A 12,777-nucleotide genomic window follows, 5' to 3' on the forward strand; every position below is an offset into this window, starting at 1 on the left:
ATAGTTTCGCACTGATGTAAGCTCTTGAGGAAACGACGTAGCTGACCAAATCTTTATTTGTGCCAAGTCCTTCACCTAGATCTTGGTAATGAACTAAAAGCACGAACAGTCTTTGGAGAATTAAAAAAGCTGCAAACTCAGTCGTCACTGAAATCCTGTCAGTTCCTTTCAGCTTTGCCCTTTTTTGTAGCCTTATGTGCACAGCCGTTCCGTAAATGCACAAACCCACATTTTAAGGAGGGAGAGCAGGAATTTGCAGCCTCCAAAACATTCCCGTGTCTGATGCAGGAATGGAAAGTGTTCTGAAAGTGTTGTAGAAACTAATGAGCTGTTACTGATCATGATGATGATGTCTCAAGTGTACTTCTTCTGAAGAACAAATTGTAATATTACCTGGTATTTTCGGATTTAATCTTGCATTTGTTGTTCTTTTTCCTGTCCTGTTCTCTGCTTTAGTTTCAATGGATAATATTTTCAGTTTGCTGAGTTTCATCAGAACTGTTTTTATCACTTTTAAAGAATTATCTTTTCCTATCTGATTGAAAGCAATATAATCTTTTTCTGATTTAACTTTAGCTTATTCTTGTTCCATCTTTTTCCAGCTATATGTATACGCTTCTATTATATAAATAATACTCTACTTTTTCTGTCTCAAATCTTTGTTTCCCAGCTCGCTCTGGCACAGATCTGTTCCCTTTGCAGGTGTGTGCTTCGGTTCTGATCCACTTATTTTTTCTTGGTTGTATTAAGACATGGAGTTACTCACAAACAAGATACGTGTTGTTTGAGACGGAGTTCAGATGACAGTAGTTACTTTTCTTTAAAATGGTGGTTTAACAGGGTAGGCAGTACAGCTTGCTAACCTTGCTCCAAGGGAAATCCTATCGTTATTCGTCCTTGCTGTTATGCTGTGGTTCACACCGTGTGCTGACAGATGTAACATTAACTGCAGTTCTGTAAGTGATACACTGCAGTGTAAGTACTTCTTGGCTGGGGAGTGTGAGGAGGTGCCTCACTTCATGGTATTAGCAGAAGTGTTACATGCCAGAGATGCACATACTTCACCTATGGTTATAAAGTGCTATTTACTTTTTTCTTGCAAACACAAAAGCCAAGTGGGAAGGGATATTTCATAAACTCAGTGCTATTGTGTCCTCTGGTCTAAGCCATAAAACAAGAGTAACAGAGACGTTCTCTTTGAACTTGAAATCCCTCTCTAAGCTGCTGATCTAACCTAAGGGAGAGGGGGAGACTACACCAGCCTGAAAATGTTCTCTTCAGGGTATTTCTCTTCCCCCCCCCTTTACCCCGTTTCTTTTTCTAAAGTCCTTAAGTGAGTTTGATGCTGCACCTCTGCCCATAAATTTATAAAAATATTATCGTAATGTAGGTCAGTGAACTGAAACGCCACTGTACACCACGGGGGATTAAAGTCAGAGAGGCAGCCCTCTCCCACTCCCACTAGGTCATATGACAATATAAACAAGAAATGCAAGGAGCCTTCAGCTTTTTCTTGCCCTAATCCTTTGTTTATGCAGCACTTAAACTGACTTTTGGGGTCGTCTCTGTCTGGCATTAAAGCCCTAAAGCTTTTTGAAGTTTCCCTGAAGTTAATAAAATTAGTCTGCCCTCATTGCTAGGCCCCTTGCTGCTGCTTCAGAGCAGACTGCATATCCCTTACTGTCTTTGCAGCGCTTGACTTTTTAAGTTAATAATATTTTATAACAAAAAAGTGTTTGAGAGAGAGGCAGAGATCTCCCAAAAGGCCGTTCAGCTCACAGGCAGAGCGGTTGCCGTTGTAGATGCTCTGAGAACTCAGAGAGGATTAACTTAAAATCCAGCGATGGGAGGTAAACTGCTGGTAAAGTAATTGGAAGTGGTGAGATTCAATTGGAGAGAACGGCACATGTTTCTGTGGCTTTTAACACACAAAGACTAAGAAGTGTTGATTTTTTTTGCTGTTGTTTTTGTAAAGTTGAGGCAAACGATGTTTCCTTTGCAGCAGTTACTCCCAGGCTGTGCCCCTTTGCTGATGTATTTTATTGCAAAGACCAATTAGTTACTGTAGCTCCTGTGTCAGTGATCTATCACTTTGTTGTCTTCAGGGGTAAATTGGTGACAGGCTGATTTGGGGTTGGGGCACTGTTGTACTTCATGTATGGGGCTGTCTTCAGCCTGTGAGTTTAATCCCAATAGTTGCTAAGCACTGCTAAGGAGATTGTTCTACTGATGGTGTATGTTGATGTTCAGGGAATAATGGGAGTATGTGCAGAAGATGAACGACTGGCAAAGGAGGGGTATGTGCTGTAAAAAGCACATCTTATGGGGAAGACGTTGATTGTGGTTATTGTTGCTGCTTTACTTGGAAGTCCTCGATGCTTGTAGCATGTGTTGATAGAGGTTGCTCGGTTCTTAGGACAGTTTTGCTGGGGAGGCTGAACCGAGCCATGCTGGCAGAGTAGAATTGTTCTCCAAGCCATACGGGTTTCAATTAAGCTAAAAGTAACTTTGAAGCACACCTAGAAAAATAAAATATGTTTATTCTGTTTGAAGTTGGCCTCCCAGCTCATTGCAAAGTACAACAGCCGGAATAGTGGTTGTGTAGCAGAGCTCTGGTGGAGCATAAGACTGAAACACAAGGGAAGAAGCACACAGCCTGCAGGGGGAGGTGTTTCAGTATTGAAACCTTGTTTTAGGAATAAAAGTAGTATAGGAAGAAATGGTATTTTTTAATTGGACCATCTTATACAATAGAAAAAGGATGAATGTTTTGAGAATATAAGTGCAGCTTCAGGTTGGAATGAACAGCTTCTGATAGTCTGCTGCTTCAGATCCAAAGAAAGGCCAGCATGCCTGCAAGCTTATCTCCCCCCACCTCCACTGGTCGCTTTAGTAAAAGACATTGTTCTGTTTTAAATTTAAGCCAGAGGTTGCCAAGCGGTGATAGTACTGCTATGGGTTCACAAAGTATTTTGGAACAGTGCTTGTTTGGAGCAGGGAGATACCAAAAGAAGCGGAACCTGAACCTCCTGGTGCACATCAGGCAGTGGGCATTGAGGCACTGAATGGCTCTGGCTGCTGGAAGCAGAGATCTGTGCTGCTCTCATCGGGGTGGGAGAAGGGCTGCAGGCAACTCCTGGCCTGTGTCCACCCTGCAGATGGGAATTACTCCTGGGATCTGAGGGAGAGCAGCAACTATTGCCACCAAAAAGAAATAATCACGGGGAGATTTAAGCAATATATTCTTATTTCTTTTGATAAGTAAATAAAGGTTCTTGCTGCTGCTCTGAGGTACAGTAACTCCAGACATTAGGTATACAAGGATATTCACACCTACGGGATTAGGTTCACTTGGCTGCACCTTATACTTAGTAATGCCTTAGGGAGGGCTGTTTATCTTGCCTCACCTGCCAACCTTGCTGCCTCTTGTTCCTGATAGCTTAATTAAGAATCCAGGCTTGGAATGGTTCTTCCCACTGGGTTACAAACCTTGAAATTAAAATTGGATACAATGGTCATAAGGCTTTCACTTTAACAAATCAATGGGTGCATAAAGGTGAATATTTAAAAGGCTGTATTTAGAAATTCTAAGTAATTGTCATTTCATTTAAAGTGTGGCCATTGGAGTGCAGTTCTGGAGCTAAGAGAGAGAGAAATGTTTATGTAGGAGATAATGTACTTAGCTGTAGGATAAGTAGTGGAAGAAACTTTTTGTGAGCATAGGTACTTAAGTGACTTTTATGGAAGGGTTTTAAAGCAGGAAAGAGTTTAATTGACTGACCTTTACAGCACGTTCTGATGCATGTTTTAGTCTTTCTATATGTAAGGGAAGGAGGTAAAAGCAGAAATATATGAATGCACATAGTCTTTCTCTACTTTTGGATGCTCATTATCTTAAACTCAGCAGTTTAGATGAGTCATCAAGAGTTTTTTATTCATTTGGGGAGAAATGGTTTCCCAATAACAGGGCAATAGAAGTCACTGCTGTATCTCATACATTAATTTTTCATGTCGCTCCAGATTGTAGATTCATAATGCCCTATTTCTTTTGCAGGTGATGGATGATTACAGCGTGATTGGTCGTTCGTTGTTTAAAAAGGAAACAAACATCCAGATTTTTGTGGGTCTAAAAGTCCAACTGTCTACAGGAGAAGAAGGAATAATAGATGGAGGTTTTGGACAAAGCGGTAAATTCAAAATTCGAATTCCAGGTAGGTGCTCATTAACTGATATACTTTAATCTATGTGAAGTATAGAGGATCTTTCCATATTTTAAGTCTGTATGTCTCCGATAGTTCTCTGAAATTTTGTGGATCACTGTTTATTTGGTGGGTTGTACCACTTCTAATTAAGTGCTGGGGACTGTGACCCATGTTATGAGACTCAGTGGCCAGCAGGCACATCTGCGTATGCATAAACTCAGGTCTCAAAATGACTCTTTGAGTGTCAGTAACATGGAAATCGTACTCTGCCCAAAATGGTTTTGTGGAAATCTGTCTTAATATGATTTTCTTCACAGCCCTTCTGAGTAAATAAAGGAAAACAAACCTGCAGTCATTTTTACCTCTAGCTACTTAGTAAATAGAGCGTACTGGATGCCAGTTCCTTAACTTGTCTTGGTTCTGCATGTTATTATCTATCTTCCCTTCAAGCAAAAACTACAATCACTTTGATAAATGAGTTTTTAGAGATCCTGAGGTTTTTTCTTTGTTGTTTCTGGTTTTATGGCATTATATAGTACTGTATTTTTTCATCCTTGGTGAGTTGCAGCAAGGATTTATGCCTTCCTAGCTTAGAGCATCAGAAATGACGGGTTCTGGAGTTTAAGTGTCATTACTAATTTTTAGCAGAAAAAGTTGCTCCAAGCCTTTTCAACACGCAATAATAGGTGCTACATTTAACTCAAATCATGGGGTATGGTTTTAAGTATGCTGGTATTACTTAATTTCTCTCAAATTTGCAGCCCTTTGTCAGTGTTAACCAACCACCCTTTTTAGAGAGATGGGCAAAAAAGAAATTGGGATGTTCTGCACTCATTTTGACTCCTAGTGAATTTTCTTTCTTTTGCCTTGGAAATCAGCATTTCTGACTAGGTAAAAAGACTCCTGTTTTCTATCCTATCTGTAATAGTAGTTTTGTCACCAAGTGCTGGACTTTCCAAATAGTTTTGTAAGCTGAATTAGCAGGCACGCCACATGTTTAAAGAAATAGGCTACAACTAGCATGTATACGGTTTGGATTTTCTATAATAGAAAAGCTTTTAAGCATTCACTGAGCTTTCTACTTTCAGGTAGGTGGTGAAACAATGTGCAAATGACCTTAACACAGACAGGGGTTCAAGCTGAAGTTTTGTTTAAAAAAAACATAATGGTGTTCTTGGTAACTTTTCTCCCCTGAAGACATAAATGTGGTGAAGGAGAAGAACGATGGGATGATGCCATTTATGGTGGCATTTTCATACTTTGGTGAAACTGTTCTTCATTAGGAAGAAGCCTAAAAAGGGCTCTTGTGGCTGTCATCTCTTTGTGGTTGGTAAGCAGAAACTGGAGCTGAAAATCAACAGTCATGTAAAGAAAACTACACAGCATTACAAAATCTTGCTCCGCCTACTGAGTATGAAGAAATGATACCTTTTACCAAGGTGTTTATCTAAACACAGTTGTGCTTTTCTGGCATTTAACAGCAGACCATCAATGTGTAGACAATACTAGAATTAACGCCTCAGTAAGATGGGCAGAATAATACAACGTAGCTTGCTTTTCTGCAGTCTGGGTCAAATATGGGTACTTTGCTATCTGGAAAAAAGAGGTAATAAGCTCAATATCAGCTCAAGCTGGAAGTGCGTGTAACAGGAGAAAACAAAATTTGGAAGTGTTTGAATAACTGTTTCTTTAAGAGTTGCAGGGATGTGTGTAGGGGGAAGGCTATTGCTGTGATGCTGTTTAAGTCAACTGCAGTTCACATTCCATTGTTAGGTCAGTGTTGCTTTTTTAATGTGTCTGCATCCTGTTTGTGAGTTTTCCAGTCTTTTATTAAGTTTAACTGGTCCAGTTCTTTTCTCCCTTCTCCCTCATCCTTCGGCCGTGCCTCCCTCCATAGAGTCTGTTACACATTGCTTTTGTGAAGAGCTCCTTGTAGTTGCTCTCAAGTTATTTCTGTGCTATCCCTTCACAAATGCATCAGGGAGTGGGAGAGAAGGGAAGGAAACGTGCAAGCTGGAAACTGCCTTGAATTGCTGCAGCCCAGTCTGTCTTGTTGTCTTTAAAGCTAGCCTTAACCTCTGGAATTGAATAGTTTGTTCAGGGAGTTAACCTCATGGCAGTTGGGGGTGCTTCTAGAAACAAAGCAGTCACAGTCAGGTAATGCATCAGAAACCCTGATGGCTTGAGGTGGCGGTACAGCAAAAGGCACCTTGGGGTGCTGCTCCGGTCACACTGGTACCCACTCATGAGGGATACGTTGGCCCTCGGTGCTGTTCCTTGTCCTTTGGGAATGGCTCGTGTTTGCTTGAGGATCACAGCTTGGGAACGCTGTGTTACGTCATCTGTGGGCTGAAACTTGGCAGACCTCACAGCTGGGAATGGCAGAGCACGGTTCTGTTTCTTATTCTGGCACCGCTTGTGTGCAGCAGTGATTAAGATACTTCTCTGCTTTTCTGTAAAATGGGGATAATTGCTATTTGTACTATTAAAATATTGTGAAATCTGATTTAGACTTATTCCAGAGTCGAGGCATTAATATTTCTTGAAAAGGCTTAATTATCTTTCCTCAGAGCACAAAAAGCACATCTAGAGTACAGCATGCAACTGGAAGTTTCTCAGCCTCTGAAAGATGTCAGCAGTTTGGAAGAAGTTCAGGGAAGAGCAGCAAAAATGCTGAAAGAGGTTGAAGGGATTGATTTATGGGGGAAAGAAGATGAAAAGAAACACATGAAACTTGGCTGAATGATGTCTAAGTGGGAGATACAATTATCTGCAAGTATTTGAAGAACACAGTGAGGAGAAATCCCTTAGGGTGGTCCAGGGAGGTAGAAGTAAAGCTAATAACAAGAAATAAAGCAAAGCGCAGAGTAACTTGACTACGGAAAGATGTTACTTGACTGATATTTCTTGCACTGCCAAATCATCTCAGCAGAGGAAAATAGTGTTTTACTTGGAGAGCACTTGTGTAGATAAGCCTGGATGTTTGCTAGTGCCTGTTCCATAGTAAAACACAAACAAGAGGATGGTGGGTAGGAGTACAACGTATTTATTTTCAGCTGGTTTCTGGTTTTATGTTGGGCCGCACTTCTATTCCCTCAGTGGAAAGATATAGCTCATGTTGTGTTCCACTATTACCTGAATGTAAAGACTCTTTGCAGCAGCATCTGGTTGTTCCTTGTTGTGTTGTGGGTTTTTTAGTACTTGTTTGGTTGTTTTTTTTCCCCTCTTGTGTTTGCCGGCAGACCTGCCATTCTGTAGGGCTGGGTTGTGGGGCTGTTGGTGCTCTCACTGTGAGATAACTTCTAAGGTATGTCGGTCAACAGGGCAACACTCGCTTTCCAGACTGGTTGTGTGATCAAGTACATAAAAAGGGAGACATAATTTCTAAACTAACAAGAGATTTTTGTCCAGTTTAACAAGCTGCTTAAAAAACAAACAGAATGTAAAAGCAAATGTAAAGTACCATGCTTTGTAAGTAATGCTAGTTCGTGTGTTTGCGGACGAGTGAGCTATTTATGAGGTTCTTGCTGAGGTGGGTGATACGTGGCAGCTGTTTTATTTGTAAATGGGAACCCTGCATTATACAGTCAAGGTGAATGAGTGAAAAGTATTGTTCACCTTTGAGATCAAGAAAGAATTTGGGGAGGCAGGAGCTGTATGCTTAGGTATGCTAAGGAACACAAAAGCTAGCAAAAACATTCTTTGGAAAACACTTATTTCAACATACGTTGCACCCAGGAATGTCATGCTGGTAGATGAATTCTGAGGAGATTTCAGTGAGTGCTTTGAATAACTTCTTGCTAGTTGTGGATTTTGTTTAACTGTCTCTCACCCAGGAACTGACCCTGTAAAACTCTGCTTGGTCTGCAAAATCATAATGTGGTTTGCTAAGCCTCACGGCATCTTTTAAAAGATTGTCTCCAGATATGCTCGTTTTGTTGGTCCTGACATGTTGTGTTTGTCTCGTGTTTAACTGTTGTAAAATGTAGTGACTTGAGTCTAACTGGAGCAGGTGGTATCTCAGGCATAGTTCACTGTCTGCCTGTCCCTACAGTCTAGGTGCTAATAAACCATTTCTCTTTTCTGATGTACATAGTGTGTTTGGCTGCAGTTCTTTCTCTGTCTGACTCAATGCAGTGAAAACTGCCGTGTAAGAAATGAGTTAAGCTTCGTTATTTCTTAATGTGAAAGAAGCAGTGCATATCTAAGAAATTCATAAGAGCTGAACGTGTTTTTGAATCGAGCAAGTTTAAATATAATAGAATGCAGAGTTTTTGTATGAAGAGATATGAATGAGAAAATTAGAAGTATTTTAGGTTTTTGTTTTTTACTTTGCTGTTCTTACCTGAATGTGACAATAGTGGCTTTAAGTTTCTTATAACAGGTGAAGGCAAACCTGTTAGTGACAGTGTCTCTTGTGGTCATTAACTTTTCTGCCTTTTGTTTTTAAGTGTTGTTGTATATGAGAGAGCGAGTTTGTTTCCACTGTGTCTCCTGTCAGCCTTTGTGGAAGAGTCAGATGTGCAGTCAGTGCCCTCTCTGTAGTAGTAGTACAGGTGTGTTTCTCAATTCCAGAGGCAACAATGGCATTGAGAAGTTGGACTCAAATCAGTTTGGTTTTCAGTATTCCACTTTAATGACATCAGGTAGAGATTGAATAATATTCGGGCAATGGGAATTATGCCAAAGTAGAAAAATGCAATAGGGAAACAATGCATACAATGCATTTTCCTATATTTTCACTGTAAGACACATCTAAATTGTGATGTGTTTTTATTTATATATTTTTTTTCATGGGCGTGTTTTCTTAGTTTCTTCAGGTAGCTCTCAGTACACCTATGCACCTGGCCCTTGTAGAGTGTTACTGTACTTTCTTCTTCTAAATAGTTGTAGAAAGAAGCTTTAAATAGTCAGCTGTAAGTAAATGTCGTTACCCAGCTTCGTGATGTGGAGGGCAGTCCTTACCAACATCAGCAGGAGTGGAGTAGGTTAAACCTTTTCTTTGCACTGAGAATAATTACACATCCTGTCACCAAGCAGCATACTTTTTCTTTTGGTGGGAGATTTTGACGTTTGGAATTCTTTGCTTGTGTTGCACTAAAATAGGATAATCTTCTCTTAGGCCAAATGAAATTTAGGTACATTTAATGTCCACGCTTTGCCCAGCCTGGCTTCTCTTTTAATAAAGGAAAAAAATGTTGGCTGCAAGGGTCTGGTGGGTTGCCATCCCTGTCAGTATCAGGTGAGGCTGAGCAGGATTTCAGTCAAGAGGAAAAACAAAAGCCCAAGGGCAAAGGAATCTATGTAGCTGTGTTTTATTTAAAAGCTGGAGATTAGCTCTGCTTGTTCTTTCACAGTCTCTCTTCCCCTGCTCTCTAAAACAAACAAAACCTAAAATCCTTAAGGGGTACTTCAAGCATAAATCTCTGTCTTTCCTTTTTGTGGGAGTTGGCTGGTGCAGCATGGGCAGAGGCTGGGAGAGGATTGCTGCCAGGGAAGCATCACTTCCCTGCATGATCCTCTCTTGAGCGGATTAAACTGTAGCAATGTAAAAGTCGTGGTGTCCACACAGGAGCTGGGAGTTTGCATTGCATTTGTCTAAGAGGTTGGGCTGATGGAATTGAACCTACCTTGTAAATGGTGACAGCCTGTAAGCCCGTATTGACCTTTGGAGGTGGATGTCCAGCTTTATTGACCTTACAGTGGTTTTTGCAATATCAAAGTCAAGATTTGTACATATGTCTTTTGAATGAAAATGGAAGTCAAGGAAGTATTAATTTATTAACTAGCTGCCTGACTCTTTGAAGGCAATATCAATAGACCTTGGTCTTGTCTTAAAATTCAGTCATTACAGACAAAGTCTTATCATAGAGCTTTGAAAGGTGATGTGTTGATTGCAATACTGGTTTGAGATGGAGTTGGTAATTGTATATTAGCATAATTAGGGCGTCCAGGAGAAGATAAGGCTCATCTTTGAACATTAAATTGCCATTGGAGTGTATATTTAGCAGGTTGATCTCCTGGGATCCTGCAGATACTGATGATGACATTATCAGGTACAGATAAGTTAGCAGTGAGTGCTTCTGGGGAAGAAGAAGGTCCAGCTCCTTTATAAGCCCCCTGTGTTGAGCATCCTATAGGCTTAGTCTTGCAACATAAGAGAAAAGAGTGAAATGGAGCTATTTTTCCCCACAGCCTTCTCCACTATTTATGGCTATGTAAGAGGAGCTGTAGGAAGGTGCCACTGACATAATGGGGGTACCTCTGGCTGTTCTACACCACTTGATAAACCCTGTGTTTCCTCCCTACTCACCACATACATTAGTGACCATCAGATTCTTCTTGAAGGCAGCACAGTTAGTGGTCTTTGGGGAAAAAATAGCATTACTCTGTGACCAGTGCTGAAATAATGCTTCAGAGCAGTATGTCTGGAATCCCGTTTCCTACCCTGCATGACAAAGCATCTTATACTTGCACTGGTGTGAGCTTAGCCTCAGAGCAAACCATCTTCAATTTTGGGCTTTGCTGGCTTTTGTGCTTATGCTTTTAAGTTACTATTCATGCAAAGCGTACGTTTGTGACCCTTTGGCTTGTATTCTGAAAGCAGTACAGGTGTAGGTGTTGTCTCAAAGAAAATTGCTTTCAAAAGACAACATTAAGTGCTTTACTTTGCAACTTTAAAACTAGATTTTTTAACAAGAGTGTTTTCATTCTCTCTCTGTGCACAGGCATTCTGATGCAAGCTCTGGTTATGCCATTGCATTACCTACACTTTAGGTGTACAAGTTTAGGTGAAACAAGTAAAATGTTGCTGTGTTTGGGTGGTGCTTAGCAATTGACCTTTAATCATGTTCTGTTTTTCCTCAGTGAGCAATCAGTGCCTTTACTTTTTGCACCTCACTGGAGTCCTACTCTAAGAACCAAATTTCTGTGATTGATGGGTGGGAAAATCCTTATAAGAAAAAAACCCCTCCAGTAGATGACATTTGTTTGCCCACTGGATGGTTGTCTTTACACATGTGCCACTTGGAATTACTATATTTCTTTTAATCCCTGAAGATTACCTGTATTAATTTGTTTTTCTCTCTTATTATCTGCTGATCTCCATCCAGTCTCCATTTACTTTTTGATTTTTTTTTTTGTAATATTCTTCCCTTTCTTTCTCATCCCCCCATTCTTTATTCCACCTTGCCCATCTTGCTTGGTCTCCGAGGTCTTATGCCACTAACACCATCTACTGCTATCAGATATTTCTGCCAGCTGTTTCATGCTGTGATAGAGATGTGCAAAGGAGACAGGATTTGTTTCTGACCTGTAGATACTCTAGTGCTGTTAGTGGAGAAATCCCATTACAAAACAGAAGGACGCTATAGTTGAATTCGTTTATCTTAATTTGAGGATAAAATGTAGATCAGATAGTCGTCTCCCAAGCACTCCCCACACTGTGAGGTTTTACAAGTATTTTGAAACTGAGCAGTTGTTATTTCAGTTGGCAGTGACACTGGCAGTCAGCTGTCCAAAGTACTCATACTGTTAAGCCTCCAACGAGTGATTAAAAAAGAAAAAGAAATTAGGTAAAGATTATTTCTTTTCTTAGATAAACTCGAGTCATATATACAAGATTCTCCTAAGCCACAAGAACTTGATACTTAACTTAAACTGAGATTTGCACTCAGTTGCATGTGTTTAGGATCTGGGATTTCAAAAGAAGTGCACTTATCTTGAGATTTGTGGTAAAACTGAGAGCTGGTAGTGCTGCTGCTTATTATAACCTTACTTCTTTGTAGGGTCTCTTGTGGTCAAAAGTCTTCCCAGTTAATCCAGGCTTTGTTATTTTGGGGGATGTAGCTATTGTGGACAGTTGCATTCCCTGGAAGAAAAGCGAGTATTTAGGGCTGCTACTTTGCTGATCCTTGAATAATTACAAAAGAAACTGCAAGCTACTTGGACCCTATTGCATAGTCTAAATCATTGGCAGGATGCATCTGTAATTGATGTAGCTGAGCCAGCTGCTGTGTTCTGAGCTCCTGCTTGCCACCACTTCGCCACTAATCTATCCAGTGACCTCTTCCAAATTATCTTCTATCTTTCTGCTTCGTATTGCTGATGTATGCTAATATCTGAGTGTCATGAGCTTTGCCTAGTATGCTGAGGAAACCCTCTGTGTCCAGGCAGCACATGGGATTTCCTGACAAGCTGCTCATGAGGAGCTCCTTCTGCCCTTCCTCAAGTGAGGTTTCTCCAGGAGTTCTTCCACTTGTAGAATCCATGAAATCCATGGATTATTTTCCACGTCTTCTTCTATTTTCTCAAGTGCAAGTTAGAATGCTGCATCTCTGGGTGTTAGTCCTCACTCATAGCTTTACAGCATTAGGTTGGAAAATGCATATATTCCCAATGTTTACGTTACTTAACTTTGATCCTGCTAAATATCTTCACAAGGACAGATCATGAATTCACATTGCTCTTTTACAATGAAATTTCTCTACTATTCTGTAGGGTGTTTGTGCTTATTTGCTTGATTTTGATCATTCATCCTTTCGGCCTTTCACCTTCCCTTTTTACACGTATCTTT

At 40.4% G+C, this 12,777-nt stretch overlaps 1 protein-coding gene across 7 annotated transcripts in view; it reads left to right on the forward strand.

The window, feature by feature from the left end:
* The window catches only part of EEFSEC (eukaryotic elongation factor, selenocysteine-tRNA specific), a 103,774-nt gene that overhangs the window by 63,548 nt on the left and 27,449 nt on the right, over nucleotides 1-12,777 (forward strand). For all 7 annotated transcript variants that reach the window (XR_014934623.1, XR_014934626.1, XR_014934624.1 and 4 more), the window contains one exon: nucleotides 4,055-4,211. Coding sequence is in view for 4 of the 7 variants with exons in the window: in XM_015875392.3 (XP_015730878.2) it covers nucleotides 4,055-4,211 (157 nt within the window). In the remaining 3 variants the exon portion in view is untranslated. The remainder of the gene's footprint in view (nucleotides 1-4,054; nucleotides 4,212-12,777) is intronic.

The sequence above is a fragment of the Coturnix japonica genome, chromosome 15 (genome assembly GCF_054131305.1).
Source record: "Coturnix japonica strain WE chromosome 15, WE-NBRP24, whole genome shotgun sequence".
Taxonomy (NCBI): domain Eukaryota; kingdom Metazoa; phylum Chordata; class Aves; order Galliformes; family Phasianidae; genus Coturnix; species Coturnix japonica.